The sequence below is a fragment of the Peromyscus californicus genome, unplaced genomic scaffold, assembly GCF_007827085.1.
Source record: "Peromyscus californicus insignis strain IS unplaced genomic scaffold, ASM782708v3 Scaffold_5__1_contigs__length_169319896, whole genome shotgun sequence".
Taxonomy (NCBI): domain Eukaryota; kingdom Metazoa; phylum Chordata; class Mammalia; order Rodentia; family Cricetidae; genus Peromyscus; species Peromyscus californicus.
In genome coordinates, this window is record NW_026294573.1 from 19,781,436 (window position 1) to 19,806,756 (window position 25,321).

The following is a 25,321-nucleotide window of genomic DNA, read 5'->3' on the forward strand; positions in this document are numbered from 1 at the left end:
TAAATAGATCCAACCAACTTTCCTGTCAGACGTACGGCCTCTGGAGAATGCCGCGCCTCACGTGGGCTTTGGTCTTCTGATGAATGCCCTTCTCTTCGAGTCCATCTCTGCCTCCTCACGATGCAGTGTCCCTTCCTCCTGGAGGTTCCCCAAGCTCCTCGTGGTGGATGTCAGACTCGGCATGCCCGTCCCCCTTTCATGAAGGAAGGGACTTGATTCTCCAGGTCTGGGGCTGTTGGGCCTGTCCAGGGTTTTCTGTGTCTAATGAGTCATCAGTGAATGTTGGGGTGGGAATAAAAGACTCACCCACCCCAACTAACCCAGGACAGCTATAGCTCTTTAGCACCCCCTAGAGTCTGCCAAGATTGGCACTGGACCGGTATAGCAGCTCACCCTTGCCCCCACCTTTTACTGTCCCAGAGATTGAGTGTAGGGGTCCCTCATCTGACCCCCACTTCAGATTCTGCCTTGTGTAGCTGGAGCTCATTGGGAGCACCAATGGAGAGGCATCCATAGTCACCATCCTCGCCACAGAGGCCGAGCTGTGGGTGTCCATGGTCACTCTTCTCAGCATAGGTTCTCAGCAGGACTGTAGTTTCAACAGAGAGTGGAGAGCCAGATATGTCCCGGTCTCTGCGACAAGGCCCCGCCATGTGCTGTTGGCTGAAGAAGGAAAGAGAACATATAGCTTCTCTAATGAACCAGAGATCTCTCAAGGGCTGGAGTGAGGAACACTGGGGAGGGGAGGATGCTTGCCCAGCATCTTGGCTCGTTTTATGTCACATGACTAGGCTAAGCCTACCCAGACAGCCATTGAGCCCATTGTTACTGGGTGTGTGTCTGTGACGTTAACGTCCAGGTGAGATGAACATTTGGGTCTGCAGGTGGGCCACCAGGTAGGTGGCTTCCGTCCATCCCCAAGACCCTGAAAGAGCTGACAGGCGCAGAGGATGACATCTGTGTTGTGCTGGGACGTCCATCTCCTGTCCTGTAACACCAGAGCCTCCGGTACCCCAGCCTTTGGGATGGGACTGGTTAACCCCAGGAATGGCACCTGGTCACCAGGTCGATAGCTTGTAGATGCAGACAGTGGGGTTTCCCAGCTCTCACGACTGCACGCACAGGCTGAGCTCTGTGGGTCTATGAGTTCTACACCCTCTGTAGCTGTCTCTATTGTCCAACCTTGTTCTGCCTCTCCAGAGAATCTGGGTTCACTGTGGAGGCCCAGAGCTGTGTGCTGTGGACTGTAAGTCAGGCTCTTCCGGACCCGTCCCTCACCAAAGCTACTCATGCCACGAGGGAAGGACCTGAACCTGCTATGTTCCCTGCACAGCCATTACTGTGGACAAACGCACGGCCAGGTCAAGAGGCCAGAACGGAAGAGTGGTTTCCATAGCTGGAGCTTTGTGTAAGGCAGGATGACCGGGGAGGAGCACTCCTGGAAGATCTTCCTTAGGAAAGGCAAAACCCCTCAGAGGTCTATTAATAGATCCAGTGGACAATCGGGAGCCAAGGTGAATATTAGTGTTAACAGGAAGCACTGGGGATAGGCTCTGGCGGGCTCAGACACTCAGTGGTTGCTGGATCCAGACAGAGAAAGGCTACTTCTGTTGGCTCTGGGCATATTCTCAGCCTGGGGCCTGAACCCAACACTGCTGTTGCCTGAGGGGATCCCCAGTTCCAGCTCCCCGGTTCTTCGTGTCCCTCAAACGTATCAAACCTGTTGGCATCTCAGGCTCACCCTGACTGTGGCTGTCCTTCCTCCCCTCTCTTCCTTCTGGTCTCTGGACAAATGCCACTCCTCAGAGAGAACTTTTCTGACCTGACCTAAAATGTCCCCACCACCACTTAAAAAAACAAACAAACAAACAAACCCTCCCACGTGCCCTTGAACTCCTGATCCTCTTGCCTTAGCCCAGAAAGGTGAGGGTATGGAGGACCTCCGCATCCGGCCAAAGTTTTAATATTCTGAAATACTTGCCTAACTTCTTCATTATACACACAGGTATATTTTCATTTCATTTCTTCAGTCCAACTCCTTCATTCTAGAGGGGAAATCAGACACAATTTTAAGTTTTTTGATTTAAAAAACCCTCAAGGTTGTCTTATTTATTGCGATCTCTCCAGCACCCATATCCTTCAGGGGACACTGAGTGTGCCAGCTGAGTAAGTGAATGGCAGTGGGGCACAGTGCCTGGGCAGCTGGTGGCTTGGCCGTTGCCCCACACAGAGAAACCCTGTCTCAGAAAACCAATACAGAATGGATGGGCAAAGCTCTTCACCTGTGCTGTTTACGTAATTTTTGTTGTTGTTGTTGTTTCTTTCCTTCTTTCTTTCTTTCTTTCTTTCTTTCTTTCTTTCTTTCTTTCTTTCTTTCTCTCTCTCTCTCTCTCTCTCTCTCTCTCTCTCTCTCTCTCTCTCTCCTCCCTCCCTCCCTCCCTCCCTCCCTCCCTCCCTCCCTCCCTTCCTTCCTTCCTTCTTTCCTTTCTTTCTTTTTTTTTTTTTTCGAGACAGGGTTTCTCTGTGTAGCCCTGGCTGTCCTGGAATTCACTATGTAGACCAGGCTGGCCTCAAACTCAGTGATCTGCCTGCCTCTGCCTCCCGAGTGCTGGGATTAGAGGCGTGCGCCACCATTTGAAATAAACATGGCTGTTTAGAATGAAACGCTTGTAGCTACAGCATCCTCATTGGGTCACACACAGGCAGAAACATAAAATTAACCCCCAGAAACACAAACTATCGTACCACACCGCCTGCCTGTCAAAGGATCAGCCTAAAGTCTGCTTTCTTTAGTAGAGAGATTCATGCTCGTCAGGGAGTGTTAGACATGATGGCAGCAATGAAATGTTCTTTTGCCAGTGTGATTTTTAGAAATACTGAAGCAGAATCCCAAAGAGAGCATCTCTCTCGCAGTGTGACTCGCTGCGGCCTCAAGCTGGGTCTGGCTTCCTTTTAAGATTATTCCAGGGGCTGGAGAGATGGCTCAGAGGTTGGGAGCACTGACTGCTCTTCCAGAGGTCCTGAGTTCAATTCCCAGCAACCACATGGTGGCTCACAACCATCTATAATGAGATCTGGCGCCCTCTTCTGTATACATAATAAATAAATAAATCTTAAAAAAAAAAAAAAAAAAAAAAAGATTATTCCAGTAACTACACGAAACCATCTTATGTGACCAGAGGTGCAACCGCAGATAGCTGTGACATTCTCGGGGGGCGGGGACGTCTCTGAAGGGGAGCAGGGCATGGAGAAGACACCAATCAGCATAGCCAGGGAGACCTAGCAAGCCATTCACTCCAGTTCTGTTCGCTCCCTCTGCTAAGCACAACCCTTCTCCATCCCTCCACCTACCAATGGGACTCCCACCCCACCCCCACTGCTCTCTGGCTTACCTCCCAGCCCTGCCCAGCCCCCAACCCACTTTTCCCAGGAGCTCACCCCTCAACTTCTTCCTCACTCTCTCCACCCAATCAATACTCTCTGGAAACTCAATATTCTTTCCTGTATGCCTTTCTGCTCACCTGCCCATCTAACCACCCAGCCAACCTTCCTTCCATCTGTCCATCCAGCCGTCCCACACACCTCATCCTCGATCCCTAATTTTTCTGTTCTTTCTAGAACAAAACCCAGAGTCATGACCTCAATTATTTCTTTAAATAATATAATTTATTTGTGTGTGTGTGTGTGTGTGTGTGTGTGTACATGAATGTGTGTGTGTGTGTATATGATGTGTCTATGTGGGTGCATGTGCCACGGCATGCATGTGGAATTCATAGGAGAGTTTTGTGGAGTCGGCTCTAGGCTTCTCTCCCTGCATGGGTTCCAGGATCAAATCCCGGTTGTGAGGGTTTTGAGTGTCTTTAACCATTGAGCCATCTCACTGGCCCCTCTTTCCAAGCTTCAGCCGTTCCCGGATTGTCCTTTTGTGTTTCAGAGGTGAAAATCATGTTATTCTTGCTGTCCCCACCTCCCCACATTCTCCCCGCACGAGTCTTATTCTCCCATAACCTTACAGGGTAGAGTCCTAAGTCATTAGCTGAAAGGGATATAGAGAAGGCACACCCAAAACTTCCCAGAGTCGGGACAATCAAGGTCTCGGGTAGGTGATGCTCTCAGGGGCCCCCTGACTGAAGGTGCAGCCTGAACACAACATGTACTCTGGCAGCTAGTGTTGAGAACTGTTTCTTTCCCAAGGCAAATCTTCCAGCCTGGTGTGGAGGTGCAAGCCTGTGATCCCAGCTGCTTGGGAAGCTGAGGCAGGAGGATTGCAAGTTCTTGCTGAACTTCAATGGGAAGCCTGTCTCAATAAAAATAAAAAGTAGGGGCTGGAGAGCTAGCTCAGTGATAGAGAGCTTGTCTACCATGCCTGAGGTCCTGAGTTCAATACCCAGCACCATAAAAACAAACAGATAGGGGGCCAGAGAGATGGCTTAGAGGTTAAGAGCACCGGTTGCTCTTCCAGAGGACCCTGGATCGATTCCCAGCACCCACATAGCAGCTCACAACTGCCAATAACTCCAGTTTCAGAGAGTCCAACACCTTCACACAGACATACATGCAGGCAAAACACAAGTGCACATAAGAAACCAACCAACCAAATAAATAAAACAAGAGACAGATAGACAGTAAAAAGGACGTTGGGACTACAGCTCAGGGGTAGTGTTTTTGCCAAGCACACACAACACCTTAGGTTCAATCCCCTATTCCGCAGAAAAAAGGGGGCGTGGAAAGAGCAACAGGGGGCTCAACACCCAGCCTTGCCTGGAGACCTTTGACCCCTCACTCCTGGCACACTCAGGGTTCAGAGGCTTGCCAGCATCTCCTGGTGCAGCTCTGTTGGTTTTCTCCTGGCCTTTTGCCGCTGGTGAACTTGCCTTTGTGTAACCGACCACCGTGTCAGTCGGTGTCTTAGCTGCTTTTCCTGTTGTCGATGATAAAATGCCAACAAAAGCAATGTCAGGAGTTGCTTTGGGCTTGTACTTCCGGGGTAGAGTCTGTCATGATGGGAAGAGGTGGCGTCGGGAGCCTGAGGCAGCTGGTCACATTGTGTCCGCTGTCGTGAAGCAGAGAACAGTGAATGTCTGGGCCATCTCACCTTCTCCTTTGTGTACAGTCCAGAATCTGAGCCCAGGGGATGATGCTGCCAACAGGGGGCAGGTCTTCCCAGTTGTTCTGAATACTGACTGTGTGATCTTGGATAAATTGCTTACCCTCTCTGGGTCCCACTTTCCTAATTCTGAATGAATGTGTAAAATAATAGGAATGTCAGAGAAGACACCTGGGCTGGGATATAAAGGAAGAGAGAAAAAGGAGGAAAGAGAATTGCAGGCAGAGGGAACAGCATGTGCAAAGGTCCTGTAGCAGCAAGAAGCAGAGTTAGGATCCGAAAGATGTGCCAGGACTGTGGAGGTCCCGGAGCTTGGTGTCTGGGCAGCTCCCCACTGTGCCTTCCCACCCAAGAGACTAAAAGTGAGGTGGCCCTGAAGTGAGGTACAGACACGGTTTAGGCCCTACTACAGTTTCAATATTGACTGTCCTCCAAGGTCCATGTTTGGAAGGGCTGGCACCCAGAGTGGCACCGTTGGGAGGTGGGGCCTAGTGAGGTGCGTACTGCTCTTGCAGAGGACAGGAGTTTAGTTCCTAGCACCCATGTCTGGCTGCTCACAGCCTCCTGTAATGCCAGCTCCAGGGGATCGAGGACCCCTCCTAGACCCCAAGGGGCACCTGTGTGTGCCCAGACCTACTTACAGACAATATGGCTACACACAATTTAAAAAATAAAAATAGCTGGGCAGTGGTGGTGCATGCCTTTGATCCCAGCACTTGGGAGGCAGAGGCAGGCAGATCTCTGTGAGTTTGAGGCCAGCCTGGTCTACAGAGTGAGTTCTGGAACAGCCAGGGCTACACAGAGAAAACCTGAAAAAAAAAAAAAAAATCTAAAAAAAAAAAAAAAGAAGGTCTGGGCACCACATTAGTGCCTGATGCCTTCAGAGGCCAAAAGAGGGCATCAGATCCTCCAAAACTGGAATTGCAGATGGTTGTGAGCTACCATGTGGGTGCTGGGAATGGAACCCCTGTCCTCTGGAAGAGTAACAAGTGCTCTTAACCATTGAGTCATCTGTCCAGACCCGGCAATATATTTCTTTAATTTAAAAAAAAAAAAAAAAAAGAGCTGGGCTGTGGTGGTGCATGCCTTTAATCTCAGCACTCAGGAGGCAGAGGCAGGTGAGTTTTAAGGCCAGCCTTGTGAGAACTCTGTGAGTTGGAGGCCAGCCTGGCCTACAGAGGGAGTTCCAGGACAGCCAGGGCTACACAGAGAAACCCGGTCTCAAATCCCAGCCCCGCCCCCCAAAAGAAAGAAAAACAGAGAGAGAGAGAGAGAGAGAGAGAGAGAGAGAGAGAGAGAGAGAGAAGAAGAAGAAGAAGAAGAAGAAGAAGAAGAAGAAGAAGAAGAAGACGACGAAGAAGGGAAGGAAGGAAGGAAGGACGGAAGGACGGAAGGAAGGAAAGAAAGAAAGAAAGAAAGAAAGAAAGAAAGGAAGAAAGAAAGAAAGAAAGAAAGAAAGAAAGAAAGAAAGAAAGAAAGAAAGAAAGAAAGAAAGGAAAGGGGCCAGGAAGACAGCCCAGCCAGGCCAGGTATTGCTAGGCAAGCCTGATGACCTGAGTTGGATCCCCAAAACCTCTGAGGAGGGAGAGATAGACCCCTGACCTCCATACCCATGGTGCCCCCAATCTTACACACTAATAATAAATAAATCCATTAAAATAGAACTCCAGCTAAGTAGAAATTTCAGGTCTATCACAGACGAGCTGTACGCAGCGCCCACAGTGCCTGGGGTGCAGTTATAGTTAAAACAATCCATTGCTGATTTGAAACTAAAACTTAGCTGGACTCTGCTGTTTTCACTGGTTAAGTCTGGAAACCTCAGCAGCAAAGGCCGCTGTCCCTGTCCCTGAGTTGTCCTCTCTGCTGAAGCCGATTCTCTCCAGTGGGACAGCAGGTACAGTGACCTCTCTGGCTTTTGTCCTCTGGCACAGTGGCCATGGTCTTTGGTGGAGGTGGCTACCTGAGATGAGATGGGTGTGGCCTCCCTGCCCACTGACTGCTCTCCCAACACCTGGGGACTCATACCACAGGATAGACCCTTTGCCTTCTCAAGCTAGTGTCTTTAGGTGTCTGGGAAAGCTGATGTGCCTTGGGTTGGGAGGGGAATGGTAGAAGCCATGCATCTGTTCCTATACAGGAGCCAGGGGTCTGGGAACATGCATGGTGCTTCCTGGGGGTAGTCTGTGGATTTCCCGGGTGTGTGTGTGTGGAGGGTGGTCTGATGGAGGAGGGTGGTCCAATGGAGGAGGGTGTGGGGATCCTGGGCTTGCCAAAGCTCTCCTTGTTCTTCTCCAAGCCAGGAAGGACTGAGGGAAGGGTCTAGAGTAGACCTCATCTGCCTGCACAGATAAAGGGTGGTAGAGAGGGGCCGAGGACGTGACAGGGCAGGGTGACATAGCTGGAGTCAAGGCCCAGATCATGTGGGTCACCCAAGGTCACCTGCCCTGGAATTCCCCTCTCATTTCCACTTCGTCATGCCAGACTTTCTTCTGGAACCTGCAGAAGTCACCTTCTGTGGGAACCCGTGTTTCCTCCACCCCTGTACCTGGGATCTGTCACAGCACTGGGTACAGAATGGATTTTGCATGATCACAGAAGGGCTGGCCACTCCCACACCTGTCCCTCAGACTCTGACCCACAATATCCACCCAGAACCTTAAAGCCAGACAAGGGCGGGGAGCGAACCCTGTCCTGGTTCAGCGGCTCACTGTGGTCTTGTCATTGTCACTGGGCCTTTGCCGGTTCAGCAGCACAGTCCGGTTATTTCCAACTCTCCTTGTCAGCAGTTCAGGGGCTTGGGTGGTTCCACTGTGTCTCATGGGTCTTCTTCCCTACTTTCCAAATTTCACTAACGATATTTCCTCTGTGCTAATTATTCTTACGGCCTTATGTTCCTAAAAATAGCCCCTGGTCTTGGTGAGAATAGTATCAGGAGGGAGCAGACACATGTGTGTCCAATCTATCTTAGTTTACCAGAACCCACATTCAGCCTAATTTAATCTTCACAGCAGTCCCAAGGCCAAGAACTTGCCACAGGGAGAGCAGGGTCTCTTCAACAAATGGGCAAACTAGACAGCCACAGGCAGCAGGATCAAATTGGACTCCTATCTCACACCAAAACAGCTCAAAATGGATGAGAGGTGCCAACATAAGGCCTGTAGCTAGGAAAGTACTAGAAAGAGAAAAAAAATGATTAGAAGAAGAGCAGACAGCCCCAGGACATTTGTGTGGGCAATATTTGGGGAGGTATGATCCAAAAAGCATAGAAACGAGAGAAAAATAGACACACAGAATTACATTAAAATGCTTCTGTAGCCAAGGGAATGATGAGCAGACAGCTATGGAGTGAGATAAATATACACATCTGACAGGGGCTTCGTATACGAAATATGTACGGAACACACCTCACCAGCAAGAGACAAATAATGTAATTAAAAACTGCATTAAGCCCCCAGGTGTGGCGGTATACACTTGTAAATCCAGCACTCAGGAGGCTGAGGCTGGAGGATCAGGATATCAAGGACAATCTGGGCTACATGGTTAATTCAAAGCCAGCCTGTCTCAGAAAACAAACCCAACGTAGGCAAAGAACTGGAATAGCCCCTTTTCAAGGGCCAGCAGCTATGTGAGAAGGCGCCAAACATCATGAATCATCATGGAACCAAAAAAACCAAACCAGGGGCTGGAGATGGGGCTTAGTGGTTCAGAGGGCTTGCCAAGCTCTTACAGAGGACCCAGGTTTGGTTCCCAGCACCCACATTAGGCAGCTCACAACTGCCTGCAACTCTAGCTCCAGAGGATCAGATGACCTCTTCAGGTCTCAGCAGGCACCTGCACTCACATGTGCAAAATACCCTCCCCATACATATGCACGTAATTATAAACAAACAAATCAAAACCAAAACCGCCCTGAGCTGTCAACTCACATTATCCAAAGTTGCAGACCACATACATACACTCAGAACACACACACATATATATGTGGTGGTTTGAAAGAAAATGGCCCCCAAAGGGAGTGGCCTTATTGAAGTGGCCTTGTGGTCTTGTTGGAGGAAGTGTGTCATTGTGGAGGCAGACTTTGAGGTCTCATATATGCTCAAGCCACACCCAATGAGACAGACCATTTCCTGTTGCCTGCAAGTCAAGATGTAGGACTCTCAGCTCTGTCTCCAATACCATGTCTGTCTGCACATCACCATGTTGCACCATAATGATAATGGACTAAACCTCTGAAAATCTAAGCTACCCCAATTAAATATTTTCTTTTAGAAGAGTTGCTGTGGTCATGGTGTCTCTTCACAGCAATAGAAACCCTAAGACACATACATATATAAAATAATTTTTAAAAGGCATTATGGGATGGGCTGGTGATACAGCTCAGTGGGTAAAGGGCTTGCTGCTGAGCTCGACGACTTATGTTCGATTCCTGGTACCCACATGGAGGAAGGGGAGACATATCCCCTGACTACCACAGACATGCTATGGCATATAACAGTCCCCATACACTAAATACATTTTTCTTTAAATAAAGAAGAAATTATATTTGTCTCATAGTTTGAGAGCGCAATCCTCATGTAGCAAATCCCTCCTTCCTCCATCTTAAAAAGCTGCATCTCCTGCCTGTGAATTGAACAGAGTCCTGGCCTTAAGTGTGCAATAAACCATTTGTCAAGTGTAATTAACAGTTGGGAATGACCTCCATGTCCAACGGTAAGGGATTAGGAAAATAAATGATGGTATATCCATTTTAATGTACGTACTGCTGAAGGGGCACAATGGTCCATCCATTTAAAAATACTATTCGGCTGTTCCGAAGGATGAGGTGGAAGACTATTTAATTTCATGGAAAAACGCCCCTGACATATTGGTAAATTGAAGAAGCCAGTTTCCTAAGCAGCAAATGCTATAGAAACTCCATTTTCACAATAATGGCAGGCACACAATGACAAATTAATTAAAAAGGACTCAGTGTTTGCACACTGTGAGGACTTGAATGATGTCACCCAAACTCTCACAGAAACTTAGTCTTGATTGTGAAGTATTTATTTAAAAAATTTTTAAATTACATTTTATTCAGGTGTGTGTGTGTGTGTGTGTGTGTGTGTGTGTGTGTGTGTGTGTGTGTCTGTGTCTGTGTCAGGGTGTGTAGGACAGAGGATAATGTTTGGGAGTTAGCTCTCTCCCCCCACCATGTGGAGCATGGGAATTGAACTCAGGTGGGCACCCTAACTCACTGAGCAGTCTTGCTGACCCAGTGTATTTAGGTGATGGAAACTTGGTCTTTGAACAACATGTTTTTTCTTTTTTATGTATACAGTGTTCTGCCTGCACGCCAGAAGAGAGCATTTAGATGGTTGTGAGCCACCATGTGGTTGCTGGGAATAGAACTCAGGACCTCTGGAAGAGCTGCCGGTGCTCTTGACCTCTGAGCCATCTCTCCAACTCCCATTCTTTTTTTCTCTTTTGAGACAAGGTCTTGCTATGTAGTTCATGCTGGTTGTGAACTCACAGTCTCCTGACTCCAAGCGCTTTGACTGTGTCCTTGCACCACCACGCTCAGCACAATTTTCTTCAGACATGGCCTCAGTCCCTCCCGCCTCCCTCCTTCCCTCTCCTTCCTGTCTTACTGGGGAGATGGAGAGTGGCTGAGCCTGTGAGGGAGACGGCAGCAGTTGTAATCAGAAGGAAAAGCAGGGAAAACGGACCTCAGCTCTCACCATTGTCTGTCTCAGGAGACACTGGGTTTCTTTTTCTTTCCTTTTCTTTCTTTTTCTTTTTCTGAGTTTTCGAGACAGAGTCTCTATGTGTGGAGCCCTGGCTGTTCTGGAACTCACTCTGTAAACCAGGTTGGCCTTGAACTCAGAGATTCTCCTGCCTGTGCCTCCCGAGTGAGTGCTGAGATTTAAGGTGAGTGCTACCACCACCCAGTGGATTTCTTTTTCTAATGGTACAAGGTCAAGGACCCATTTATTCAGATACCTTAGACCAGAATGTTTTAACTGAGGTCATTAACTATTATTGTTCAGTCCAGAAGTCCCAGCCCTAGGGAGCCTGTGGGACACTTGGACTGGGGCTGATCTGAATGTTGATGTGCTTGGCGAGATTGGGAGACTTGGTATATATAGGCCACTGTCCTAATTGACTTCGACTGTCAATTTGACACAATCTAGAGTCTAGAAAGGAGTTGCAGTTGAGGGATTGTCCAGATCAGTTTGCCTTGTGGGCGTGTCTGGGGGGGATTCATCTTCCCTGTCAATTTATGTAGGAGAGCCCAGCCCACTGTGGGTGGTACCATTCCTTAGGCAGACAGTCCCAGGCTGCTCAAGAAAGCTACCTAAGGGGCCTGGAGAGATGTCTCAGTGGTTAATTGTGCTGGCTACTCTTCAGAGGATCTGGGTTTTGATCCCCAGCACCTACATAGAAGGAATCCAACACCCTCTTCTGGCCTCTGTAGGTATTACATGCAGGGCACAGACATATACACACAGGCAAAACACCCATACACATAAAATAAAAATAAATCTTAAAAGAAAGCTAGCTAAGCATGGGCCTGAGAGTGAGCCAGCAAGGAGCATTCTTCCATGGTTTCTGCTTCAAGCTCCTGCTTGAGTTACTGTCCCAACCTCTCTGAGTGATGAACCTGTAAGATGAAATGGACCCTTTCTTTCCCTAAGATGCCCTTGGTCAGAGGGTCCCATCAGAGCATCTGGCAGCAATGAAACCAGTTATCTATTTAATTAATGATTTCCCCCATAGTGATTGAAGTAATAACATTTTGGATGTACTGGGTTAAATAACATTTTGTTTTGTTTTATTGAGACCGGGTCTCATATATCCCTGGTCTCAAACTTACAATGTAACTGAGGATGACCTTGAATTCTGATCCTCCTGCCTCTACCTCCTGACTTTTGGGATTATAGGAGTGCACTTAAAACGTAGTATCAAGGTCCGGCGGCAGTGGCACACACCTTGAATCCAAGCGCTCGGGAGGCCGACCCAGGAAGATCTTTGTGAATTCAAGGTCAGCCTGGTCTACAGAGCAAGATCCAGGAAAGGCCCCAAAACTACATGGAGAAACCCTGTCTCGAAAAACCAAAAAAACAGACAAAAAAACCATAGTATCGAAATTAATTTTTGCTTTTTGAGAAAGGGTTTTAAAAGTTAAAAACCACAGTGGCCCAGAAACTCAGACACACACACAGCAGTCCAATGCAACGTGAGTTAATCTCTTATAGAGGTTATAGAGGCTCCCGGCCAACTCAGCCAGTGCAGACTGCAGAAACTCTACTCTTTAGTAACACTACGACCTCATGCTGACGGAGCAGCTGCCTCATAATCCCACTCAGTCACCTGCAGCGTGGACAAGCCACAGCTGTGGAGAACATGGCACCAGAGATGGAATGCTCTGGCCCAGAAGTGATACCCCGTCATACTCACTTGCAGCTCATTGGCTGGAACTACCCACATGACTTTACTCAACCACCAGGGGGCGGGTCAGTCCCGCTCTGCACAAGGGTTTGGCGATGTAGAAAGAGAGCCTTTTTAATTTTTAAACATTTTAAAGGCAGGGTCTCATTTTTTAGCTCAGGCTGGCCTCCAACTCATAGTCTCCTGCCTCTGTCTCCTGAGTGCTGGGATACCAGGCTTGTGCCAGCACACCTGTTATGACACATTTGAAAAACGTTTTGAGTTAGGATCAAGGCACAATGCATATTTGTGGAATGTTGAAGATCTTTTATGGGCAGGGATGAACCTCGTTGACTGTCTCATTTGGGATACTATGGATGTCGAGGGACCTGTTAGATCTTTCAGCCAACTGGCAGCATGTGGACTTGGGGACAAATAACATAACTGATGTTACCCCACCTTCAGACCCAAAGTTTCTTCTTGCACGGAACTTGCTATGTTCTTTATGTCTTTGAACATTAGCATTTTAGGATAGACTCACTAACACCTGTATCATCTCAGGGTCAAGGAAACTGGGGTCTAAACAGATGAAGTAGCTTGTCCAGAATCATACAACCCGTAAAAGACAGGATTCAGCTGAAATGCAGTCCGTGGGGCCTTCTGACTCTGCCTTATTTATCTGGCTTGATACACACAATCAAATGCCAGCGGGTTAAGTTTGAGTGATTTTCCCAAGGTTCTTTGGTCCAGGTGCTTTTTTTCCAACCACACCTGCCTCAGCCCCCACCCCTTCCCCTTATTTGAACTCGAGGGGCAGAGGATTCGAGACTCTAGAGTTTTGGCTTATGGATATTTAAAACAACAGCAGATAGTGGGTGGAGAGATGGCTGACCTGGTAACGTGCTTGCCAGACAAGCATGAGGACCTGAGGTCAGATCCCCAGAACCCACATATAAAAGTTAGGTGTCACCATGCCACGCTGTACACCCAACACAGTCGGGGCCATCGAGATCTCTGGGCTCACTGGCCAGCCAGTCTAGCTGGATTGGTGAGCTCCAGGCTCACTGTCTCAAAAAATAAAGTATGCTAGGTGTGCTGGTGCACACTTGTGACCCTTCAGCTCTTGGGAGGGAGAGGTAGGCAGATCTCTGTGAGTTCAAGGCTAGCCAGGTCTACCAAGTGAGATCGGGTCTCCAAAACCAAACCCAAACAACACCGAATTAAAACAACAACATGGAAAGTGGTAAAGGAAGACATCTGGTGTCTATGCCTCTGTGGGCACCCCCTCCCCCCAGTCTCCTGCATCTTAGCAAGTGGGAACAGGTGGGTAAATTATGGCAGGCAGGGCTGCATTTTAAGGAAACTATTTTATTTCCAGCATTATAGGGCTTGATGAAAGCTTTTGGAAACACGTTTTTATGAGAGTCAAAGATGCTTATTTTCCACGCCCGTTGAAAAGCACCAGCGCCATAAATAATAATAGCTCACACTTCGTCGGCTGCATTCCAGGTCCGCTGCTCCCATTCACACGAAGACAAGCGAGGGGCCACAGAACCCTGGAGAATCTGACGGGCAGCGGTGCTTGTGGGAGTGCTTCCAGATGGGATCCTCAGGTACTGACAGAGACATCTGCTCGGTTTAGCACTGAAGTCACTCGCATACTCTGGGCCTTGGCATGCACACCTGCAACTTCCCACTGCTGGTGGCTATCCCCAAGCTCCTGGAAGGAGGGCTAATCTGGGCAGCATTCGGCACAAACAGTCATGACTGCCTGTAGTCACTCAGGCAGGGACCTGACCCAGGTGCTGAACATCAGAGTGACAGCTGACGGATTCGCGCTCTCACAGGGGACCACGGACAGAGTGCTTTGACCATGGTACTTCCTTGCAACTCGATGCTCCAGATCTTCCTTGAGGCCAGCTCTCTTGCTTGCCACTAGGAAATGAGGCATCACTGGTTCTTTGTGGTTTTTTTTTTGTATGTGTGTGTGTGTTCATGTTCATGCGAGTGCATGCATGTGTGTCTATGTGCATGGAGAGGTTCATGTCCAGTATCTTCCCTGGTTACTCTGTAACTTACTGGGCTTTTTGTTGTTGCTACTGCATTTTTATGTGCATGTGTGTTTTGCCTACACGTGTATGTATCATGTGTGTGACCGGTGTCTGTAGAGGTCAGATTAAGAGGGCAAAGGATCCTCTGGAACTGGAGTTACAGATGGTTGTGAAGCACCGTGTGGGTGCTGGGATCCTGGTCCTTTGCAAGAGCAACAGCCCTTAACTGCCAAGCCATCTCTCCAGTTCCACAACTTATTTATTTATTTTTTTGAGACAAAGTCTTTCACTGAGCCAGGTGCTTATTGATTTAGCTAGCTCTGTTGTTAGGGTTACAGGTGTGCCCTGCCACACCAGGCTCTCATGTGGGTGCTAAGGACCTGAACTCATGTCCTTATGCTCGTGTGGCAACCATTTTTACTGACTGAGATGCCACACTAGGTAATTGCAAGACTATTCTCCTTCAATCTCTATGGGCACCTTATGTCCTGGGGAGCCAGGTTGTCTCTACCCCACAGAGGAACAAACCCAGCTTCCCCGGGCAGGGTGGGGTGCGGATTTGCCCAGGTCCTACTGGTGTGGGTGACTGGGTCTCCAGGGTCCTTCGCCTTCCCCTCTGCATCAGATGGAGGACTTGACCTCAGGAGCAGATCAAGAACAGGTGGGCCCAGCCTGTCCCCGAAGGAGGAGTGTGCCGCCGCTCCAGGGTCCCTGGCTGCCTCATGTTAGTCTCACATCAGCACAGCTGCAGGGTGAGGATTCCTCACTGGAAAGGCCTGCACCCAGCAGAGCGTCCGGTTTCATCATTTTTGTTTGTTTGTTTGTTTTGATATTTTACTGTCTTCATAAACCTTGCCAGTTGACGGTCTCTAATCCAAACACCCCCGGTTCTGAAGCTTGTTGAGTGTTAGGTCTCAAACTCGGAACAAATGGCTAACTAAGGTGCTTATTAACATATAAAGGCGACGCTGCCACCACTCTCAGCGTTGACAATACCTGGCATCTTCCTCCCTCAACCCCAAACTCCAGTCCAGGGACCCAGTTGTGTTTGCCTTCCCCCAGCTAGTCTGGTCCTTGCATACCTCAGAGCTTGTATAACTCATTTTGGTTACACCTCTCTCTTGGCCCAGGCCACCCCTCTTGGTTGGCCAAGCCTTTTGCTCTGCCTCCCCCTCTCTCCTCACATGACCCAGCTCAATCTGGCCAAGTTCACTCCGAACTCTCCCGGATGCCTCTGCCTCTGCCTCTGGCTGTTTTCTCCCTTTTATCTACAATAACCCTCTCCTCCACCATACCTCGAGCAGCCATGCCCTTCCTTTGTCTTTTTCTTTTTTTTAAAGATTTGTTTATTTACTATATATACACTGTTCTGCCTGCATGTGTCCCTGCAGGCCAGAAGAGGGCGCCAGATCTCATTACAGATGGTTGTGAGCCACCATGTGGTTGCTGGGAATTGAACTCAGGACCTCTGGAAGAGCAACCTGTGCTCTTAACTGCTGAGCCCTCTCTCCAGCCCTTGTCTCTCTTTTCCATTCATTGAGTATGGTAGCATGCTTGGTCTGCAGCAACACCACTGGATGAACAGGAAACCAAGGCTAAGAGAGCTCTGGCAATTGCCCAGGATCACCAGCCCACGTGTGACCAAGCAAGGACTTAAACGTGTGCCTGTCTGCAGTGCCTTGGCCCTCGGCCAGGTTTCCTACCTCTTCACCCTTGCTGTGTGGGGCTGGGTTGTGGGCATGTTAGTCTATCCAGTAGCATCCCTGCCTGGCCCATGCCGGTGGCATCTCTCCCTGACTGTGATGTCTCCAGGCCCCTGTAGAAGCCCTGCCCCTACTACTAGGACTCCAGTGCTCAGGCTGAAGACGGAGCTGCAGCAGCTCTGCAGCGGGGCTTAGGGACCAAAGCAGCGTTGAAAGAACTAAAGGACAACTTCAGAGAGTTTCGGCTCTGGGACCCTGAGATCGGCCCCAGCACAGCGAGGTATTGGCTGATGTCAGCCTGCTGAGAGAGCCCAAGATGCCTGCAGGGCCTTTGATCTCCGAATAACTGATGTGCTACGGGCTGGGGGAGGAGAGAGCACTGTCGCCCTGCCCCTAGTTGTCTAAGTGTCTCCTGCCTGGGACAGATTTGTCTGGGGGCCATTAGGGAGCTGCCTGATGGTTATCTCCCAGACAGCTTGGTTCTCTCTGTCTGTGATTCTAAACGGGGCTAATGGCCACTTGAGATTCAGATTCCGCTGCTGCCTAGAGCCTTCCCAGTGCAGGAGAATCAGCAGTTCCTCACCCCTGCTCACACTCCCACCTCAGACATATGCTGGAGCCCTGGGCACGGATGCCAATGCTCCTTGTCTGCCATGGCCCAGGTCAAGTCTTCCAAATGCCTTCTAACCCTTCCCAGACCCAGACAACATGAGCAGGGGTTACAGTAGTGTACCCCAGAAGGCCTCCACCTTCTTCACTGTCAGTCCTTAAAAATGTTCATTTAGCCAGGCCTAGTATCACAGGCCTTGTGATCCCAGCTACTGGGGAGGCTGAGGCAGGAGGATCATGAGTTCTAAGTCATCCTGGATAATTTAGTGAGACCCTGTTTCAAAGCCTGCTAGTGAAAAAGAGGGCTGGGATGTAGCTGAGGAGCGAAGTGCTTGCTGAGCATGGGCGGGGCGCTGGATTTGATCCTCAGCCTACAGAGGGGGGAAAAAAGGTTCATCTGACCCTCCTTCCCCAAGGACTCCCTGCCTGTCCTTATCAGTGAGGTTGCCTACGTCCCCCACCCCATTGTACTCTATCCAGTTGTTGTCGTCGTCGTCATGATCACCACCATTACCATCTTCATCATCATCACCACCACCACCACCACCACCATCACCACCACCATCACCATCACCACCACCACCATCACCATCATCACCACCATCATCACCATCACTATCACCACCATCCTCATCATCACCATTACCATCATCACCATCACCATCATCACCATCACCATCATCACCATCATCACCATCACCATCATCATCATCATCATCATCATCACCATCATCATCATCACCATCATCACCATCACCACCACCACCACCATCACCATCACCACCACCACCATCACCATCACCACCACCACCACCACCATCACTACCATCATCACCATCATCACCACCACCACCACCACCATCATCACCATTACCATCATCACCATCACCATCACCACCACCACCATCACCACCATCATCATCATCATCACCACCATCATCATCATCACCACCATCATCACCACCATCACCATCATCATCATCACCACCATCACCACCACCACCACCGCCATCATCATTATCATTACCATCACCATCATCATCACCACCACCATCACCATCATCACCACCATCATCATCATCATCATCACCATCATCACCACCATCACCATCATCACCACCATCACCATCACCATCATCACCACCATCATCATCATCATCATCACCATCACCATCACCATCATCACCACCATCATCATCATCATCACCATCATCACCACCATCATCATCATCATCATCATCACCATCATCACCACCATCATCATCATCACCGTCATCACCATTATCATCATCACTCCTCCTCCTTCTCCTCTTCTTAAGATAGAGTCTTACTGTGTCTGGCCTGGAATTTGCTGTATAGACCAGGCTGGCCCCAAGCTCTCAGAGTTCATCTGCCTCTGCCTCCTGAGTGTTGGGACTCAAATGTGCACCACCACGCCCAACTGTTTCTACTTTTTCTTTGCAGTGCTGGGCCCCGTGGTCTTTTCCTGCTCTGACAGCCTATGGCACCTGTTGCTACAACCTCACAAAACGGCAAGCGGTTGACTTTGAATACCATCAAGGGTTCTGGGACCCTAACCATTGGGGTTTACATCCTTCCCCAGCCCCTTCTCAGCAGCGTGACATTGGGTCAATCCCTGACCACTCTGTGCTGTTACTTCTTCTGCAAAATGTGAGTTAAAAACTACCTGCCCAGGAGTGCATTTAATTTTAAAATTACATCTTTGTATTCACTTATTTATTTATTTTTAATTTTTTGAGACAAGGTTTCTCTGTGTAACAGTTCTGGTTATCCTGGAACTTGCTTTGTAGACCAGACTGGCCTTGAACTCACAAAGCTCTGCCTGCCTCTGCCTCCCAAATGCTTGGATTAAAGACATGCATCACCACCACCACCACCACCTGACTTATTTCGTGTGTGTGTGTGTGTGTGTGTGTGTGTGTGTGTGTGTGTGTGTATTCTTCTGTGAATGTGTGGAGGTCAGAGGACAACTTGTAGGAATTAATTCTCTCCTTATACCTTGTGGCTCTAACTCAGGTCATCAGACTTGGCAGCAGATGCTCTTGCCCTGTGAGCCATCTTGCTGGCCTTCAGAGGTGGTTTTCGAGATCTAATAATTTAATTTTTCTAGCGTGCTGTTTTGTTTGTTTAAGATACAGTGTTAATCTGTAGCCCAGGCTGGCCTTGAACTTGTGACAATCTTCTTGTCTCAGCCTTTCAAAGGCTGGGCGTCTAGGCATATGCCACCATACTGGCTTCTCCAACATGCTTTGCAAAGATCCTGCCCCATAGAAAGTGCCTCAGCACTCTTAGTTACAAATATTATTAACAGATCCACCTTCACCCCGTGTGTGTTGTATGGGAACATACATGCCACAGCCCCTACGTGGTGGTCAGAGGAAAGCTTACAAACCATTATGTGGGTCCCAGGGATCAAGCTCTGGTCATCAGGTCAACAACTAGCACCTTTACCCACTAAATCATCTCAGTAGCCCTAGATGGACCTATGCTTAAAATAAAATTTGCAGATCATTCCTTGTGTAGCTTTGGACATGTCACACTGCAGAACCTCAATTTATCTGTGAAATTGGCATCTGAGTGCCAGGAAGATGCTCATTTGGTAAAGTGCGTGAGGCCTGAGTTTGCTCCTCAGCATCCATTTAAAGAGACAGGAGTGGCGGCTGCTTATCCCAGCACCGTGGAAGCAGAAAAAAGTGGGTCTCAGGAATTTGCTGTCCATCAGCCCTAACTGATTCAGTGAGCCCCAGATCCCACTGAGAGACTTTGTCTCAAAAACTGCAGTGGACCTTTGACCCCATACTGCATACACACACATGTAAACCTGTACACATGCATGAACCTGCACACACATGAATACCCCCACCACATACACATGAAAAAGATGGCATCTGAAGCCCCTGTCAGAGAGAGCTGCTTTTTCAGATGGACGGGATGGAAAGGAAGCACGTGGCCCAGGTTGGTGGCACTTGGTTCCTCCCTAACAGGTCCATTCTACCTGCATTGCCTTTCTGATAAGAATCCCCTTGAAGGACTTTGTGTCCTACTCAGGGCTGAATTCTCAGCTCTTCTCGAGGGATGAGTAAGTTAGTAACAACAGGGACCAAGCCCTGCCCATCTTGGTGCCAGAAACCGGATTTGTGTGATATGTACCCGCCAGTTTGAGTGAGTGTTTGTGAACAGAACAGTTTGTAGAAGTGCCATTGGGCTGTGTTTCCAGTCCAACTGAGAAAGATGTTGTGATGGGTAACTGTATGTGACAGTTGGCGGGGCTGGGGGAGGCTTAGATACTGGGAAAGACACCATCCCTGAGACTGGGAGGCCATTTCAGCTACACAGAGGCTATCACTAGCCCACTGTGGGCTTGCACAGAGCTAGAGGGCCAGAAAATACCAAGGGAGCCTCTGAGGATAAGCGGAGGTAGCCATCTTCTGCTCTGGGATGTTGGGGCTCCCAATTCAGGCTCAGATGGAGGCTACCTATGCTATTGCCCCCCTTTCTTGTGCGTAGTCCCTCTGGCTCGGACTGGAGGTGTCGTGATGATTTACCTGGGGCTCCAGCTCCAGCCTCCACACTCATGTGAGTCAGCCTCTCAGAATAAATGTGCCTCTCTATTGGTTCTGTTTTCCTGGAGAACTTTGACTAAGACAAAGACTTATTCGCTTATCCCAAATCTCTCCAAGTCTTTTGTGAAATGAGGCTATTAATAACACTCACCGCAAAAGATTATTCTGAAGAGTAAATGAAGAATTTCCTAGAAAATGTTCATTTGTGTCCTCACTTGGGCCTTGCGTTCCTCTTCTGTAAATGGGTATTTGCTCATTCATTCACTGATTCACTCAGACACAGTGTCCAAGGGCTGCATTGTGGTTGAGATTCAGGGAAGTCACAGAGGCTCCAGTTCCTGTCGGGAGGGTCTTTGCAGATGCTGGAGTACAGGCCACTGTTAGAGATTCAGCTGGTGAGAGAAGAGCCACAGTGTGTGTGGGTGGCCAGGGGCTGGAGGGATGGATGGGCAGGTGTGCCTCGGCGAGCTGACTAGCAAGATCGTCAGCCACCAGTTTGTGTGTGTTTGAATCACCCACATCCTATCGTCTGAAATGGACTAGCCCTCTGTGGGTTCTGGTTCTGTACCTCCAGTGCCTCTGTGGCCCTACTTAGCTCCTGGCTCACAGAACACAGCCAGGGACTGGTTGTGATGTCCCATCACAGTGAGCAGACATCTTGTTTTCCACCTCCTCCAGGGAACCCCGCCCCAACACACACACTCAGTGCAGAACAATGTTAGAGAAGCTGAAAGTAAGTGTCCCTGCCTTGTTCTCCAAATACATGCCAGCAGTTTCCTGTGGGATCCAGTGAGAAGCTTGGGCAAGGGAGATGTCCGGGAAGCCAAGCTAGGCCTCTGGGCTACTGTATCCAAAGATCGATCACATGCTTATCTCATTGACTCGCTAACTCCAGGAAACTGGCTCCTGCCAGCCAAACTCACAAGAGACTGAAGTATTTGAAGTAGAAATTTACATTTAAGCTAGGTGTATTGGGAGGGATTATTCATCTCCAGCAACCAGAATATTTGCACCTGTTACCCACAGCAGTCTTTTTTCTTTTATTTTCAGCAGAAAGAAATTTATATGCCAGGGATATTTAAATGTCAGGTGTGGGTGTGTGTTGGCAATGGCCTGGCCAGGGTTAGAAGTCTCAGTGGCCCATCTGCAGTAGGCCTCAGGGAAAAAGCAAGATTTATGAGGCGAGAGCCCGCCTGGGCCGCCTCTTCCGTGGGGAAAGGGCTCCCTGCAGTATTTTCTGTCTTGTCAATGCCGCGTTTCGTTTTAAATTGCAGCGGAAACATATTTTCCCTCTTGCCTATTACACCTCTTAAATTGTCTCTCCCTCTGCTGTTGTCTCTGTAAAGTGTTTTGCATGAAACCCACACAGCAGTGTTGTTTTGCTCCCGGTGAGGTTTAACAGCAAAGGCAGGTGCAGACTCAAGTCCACAGGATGACAGTGCTTTGAGTCTGGGTCACACGTGTCTGACAACACATGCCTGTGTACGTGTGTGCTAGTGGAGGTGTCTCTGGGTACGCCTGTGCACATGTCAATGTTTGCTAATATAGACGTGTCTAGGTACACTTTGGTATAATTTGCTTGGGTGTCCGTGCTGAAATTAAGTGTGTGTTTGCATGCAAGCACACACCCACCCGGCAGCCTCTGTACGCATAAAAACGCAAATATTAATGTACATGCATGTCGTATGTATATGACCCGTGCTTATGTCCAGGTCCCCGCGTTTCTCTCTCCCTCTCTTCTTGCTTCTCAGGTTAGCATCTCTCGCTAACCCCACCCAAGAGCCTTGGCCACGTTTTTGGTGGCGGTTTGCAAGGACCACTGGAAATACTGATTCAGCCAGAACTAACCGCGGCCACAGCTCTCTGGTTTGGTCCAGCCATCCCCATCCCCCAGCGCGAAGCAGCCGTACCACCGCAGCTGGTCTGAGCTCTGAGCATCCCTGGCTGCCAGCAACCTGACAATCCCCGGCCGGTGCTGAGAAGTGACAGGGTCGCCCAAAGATGGCAAAGCCTTCCAAACCAACCTGGTCTCCTGGCCCTTCCGGGGGAGACTGAAACACAGAGCGGCGCAAGGCGGAGGTGGGCGGTGGAGGGGGGGTCTCGGTCGCTCGGAGTCCAGCGAATGCCGAGCAGAAACCAATGGGTGATTGTGGCCCAACGGGGATCCCTCGGAGGCAGCCAATGACCTCGCTTCGCTCTGCACCCCGCCCTTGCCACAGCGCGCAGCTGGACCATTGGAGCCAGCAGGATGGGGGAGCGCAGCGCCAGTACTGGGAGCAAGGGGCGTGGCTCAGATAAGTGCCCGCCCATTCTTCCCGGCTAGGCTCTCCATTGGCCAGACTGGGGTGCCGCGGCGGGTGGAGAGGCGGGGCGCGGGGCGCGCATGTGGGCGTGGCCTGAGGGCGTGGCCGGCGGGGGGCGGGGCGGCGGCGCTGTCGCAGTGAGAGCTTGAGCGGCGGCGGCCCGTCTGGAGCTGCAGCGGGGGAGGCTGCGCGGCGAGTGGAGCCACGGGGCCGGGAACAGGTGATCGCAGCGGGAGACCCGCGCCCTCCCGAGTTGCGGCGTCCGAGTCCGCGCTCTTGGGCGCAGCGGCAGCCGCCCAGCCCCGGGCTGATCGAGGCCAGCTGCAGGCTTCGCACGCGCTTCCCGGGCATCCCTCTGCCCGCGCGAGCGTCTGAAGCCCCCCGGGTCCCGCGAAGCCTCAGGAGCCGCAGCTGCGCGCGGCGGAGCAAAGTTGTGGACGTGTACGGACCGCCGGGCCCCGCGCCGTCACCACCAGCCAGGCGCGCGCTCTAGGAGCGGTGCTCGCGCTGCAGCCCCGGGGGCTTCCGTTGCAAACTGCTCCAGAGGCTGAAACTTCGAGTGCGGGCGGGTCGGGGCCTGCGGGTGTCCCTGCACACCCTGCTAGGGCGTCACAGACGGCATGTGACCGCTCCGGCGCGGGAAGGCGCGGGCTCTGTGGACCAGGCGGAGGGCAGGTTGCGGCGCACGGCGGGCCCGGGCTCCAGCCGAGCAGCCTCCCTCGCCCGGGCCCCGCCGAGGCCGCCGCGCCCCCGCCCTCGCGCGGGAGGACTCGCTCCAAACTCCCTGAACTTCAGGCGGGTCCCAGAGCGGCGGCCTCGGGGTGCGCAGCCCTGCCCGGGAACCCCAGCCGCTGCGCTCTCGTTCCTTACCCTTGAAGACTCTGAGGACTCCGGGGAGCCCCGGCGGAGCTGACAGCCCCCTGCTGCTGGCCGCGCCGCGATGCTCGTGAGGAAAGTGCCGGGCTTCGTCCCGGCCTCGGCGTGGGGGCTGCGGCTGCCACAGAAGTTCCTTTTCCTGCTCTTCCTCTCGGGCCTCATCACCCTGTGCTTCGGCGCCCTGTTCCTGCTGCCCCACTCCTCTCGCCTCAAGCGCCTGTTCTTGGCCTCGCGTACCCAGCAGCCCGGCCTGGAGGTGATGGCCGAAATCGCCGGCCACCACCCGGTGCCCGAGCAAGAGCCGCCTCCCAACCCTGCCCCCGCGGCTCCGGCCCCGGGCGAGGACGATCCCGGCCGCCCGGTCGGTGTCCTCCGTAGGAAAGGGTGGCTGCGGCGCACCCGCCCCACCGGGCCCCGGGAGGAGGGCAACAGTGTCGCAGCCCCCAGGCCACGAGAAGAGAGTGTCCGGTTCAGTTTCGACTACAATGCTTTCCGCAGCCGCCTTCGACACCCGGTGTTGGGAACAAGGACTGATGAGAGTAAGGAGTCCCAGAGTCTAGTGCGAGCTCAGCGCGAGAAAGTCAAAGAGGTAAGCACCCCCCTGCCCTAACACACACCTCCCGCCAAGACTTCCCGCAGCGAGCATTTCCCTCTTCTTGACCCCTCCTGGCTCCCGGTCTACCTGAGACCCTTCAGGCACACTGCAGCACCTCCTCTCTCTCCAAAGTTTCTCTCCTCCGTGCATACTTTAGGGTAACCGGGGCTTTAGCTTATGGCTCCTACCCAACCTCTAGACGGATCTTTCCTGTTGAGTGCCCAGCCCTAGTGGGCTCTACGCTTTCTCTTGCCTGGCTGCTAGTGCGGAGTGGACTCTAGGTCCTTAGTTTGCATTTGTACAGGAGGGAGCCACTGGAAATTTTCTCTGCTCACTGTGTGTCTTTAAGTCTTGACTTCCCCTAAGCCCCAGCAGGATATGGAAACCCAAGATGTGTGAGGTATTTGGTGTCCTATTTTGTAATCTCTCAGCATTCCTGCTAACTGCTTCTATCGAGCTTTGCAACAATTGTACATAATTGCATGTGAAAGAAGAAGGAATGATCAATAAAGCAGTGGTAATGTTACAGAAGCTCTGAGGTTATTGGCTTAATGAGGTGGATCTTGGACTGGTTCCCTGTAAGGATTGGACCACAGAGGGATTTAGAAGGATCACTTTTAGTCAGAGTCTTAATTTAAGACATCAAAAACAAACACAGCGTGGACATGGCTTAGCAGACAGTTGCCAAGAAGCCTCTGGTACCTGAATGTTCTGCCCCACCCCAGCTGAGAGTGGTCTGTGTGAGATGTGTGGCCAGAATAGCAGAGGGGGGCTGCAGTGACACCCCCGGGCCACAAGGGGGCTGTGAGCAAGCAGTGGGCCGGGGTCTCCTCCCTGGAAAGGAGAGGATGCTCTCCCGTTCCTGGGGACCCAGAAGGAAAGCGCTGCTGCAGTCCGGACCTCTGAGTTTACTGCAGGAAGTCAGCAGGCCTGCTTTCATTTCTAGAAAGAACAGGCAGCACCTTTAGGGTCTCCCTTGTGAAGATGAACTAGAGCCCCTGGAGGGCTTGGCTACCCTCTTCCTCTGAGGGAGTTGCGCTTCCTCCCAGTGCCCATCTCATCACCGCCATTTATGTCTGCTTGTAC

The 25,321-nt window shown here is 50.7% G+C and overlaps 2 protein-coding genes across 6 annotated transcripts in view; one reads left to right on the forward strand and one right to left on the reverse strand.

The window, feature by feature from the left end:
- The window catches only part of LOC128097631 (uncharacterized), a 37,095-nt gene extending 13,980 nt beyond the window's left edge, over window positions 1-23,115 (reverse strand). For 3 of the 4 annotated variants that reach the window (XM_052718260.1, XM_052718259.1, XM_052718257.1), the window contains exons 1-2: window positions 20,613-23,115; window positions 36-2,045 (exon numbers count right to left, since the gene is read on the reverse strand). In XM_052718260.1, the coding sequence (XP_052574220.1) occupies window positions 22,060-23,115 (1,056 nt within the window). In that variant the 3' untranslated portion in view covers window positions 36-2,045; window positions 20,613-22,059. The remainder of the gene's footprint in view (window positions 1-35; window positions 2,046-20,612) is intronic. The other variant, XR_008213921.1, reaches the window with a different exon arrangement.
- Window positions 22,937-25,321, forward strand: part of Man1c1 (mannosidase alpha class 1C member 1) — a 149,835-nt gene continuing 147,450 nt past the window's right edge. The window contains exon 1 of one of the 2 annotated variants that reach the window (XM_052718255.1): window positions 22,937-24,229. In XM_052718255.1, the coding sequence (XP_052574215.1) occupies window positions 23,705-24,229 (525 nt within the window). In that variant the 5' untranslated portion in view covers window positions 22,937-23,704. The remainder of the gene's footprint in view (window positions 24,230-25,321) is intronic. The other variant, XM_052718256.1, reaches the window with a different exon arrangement.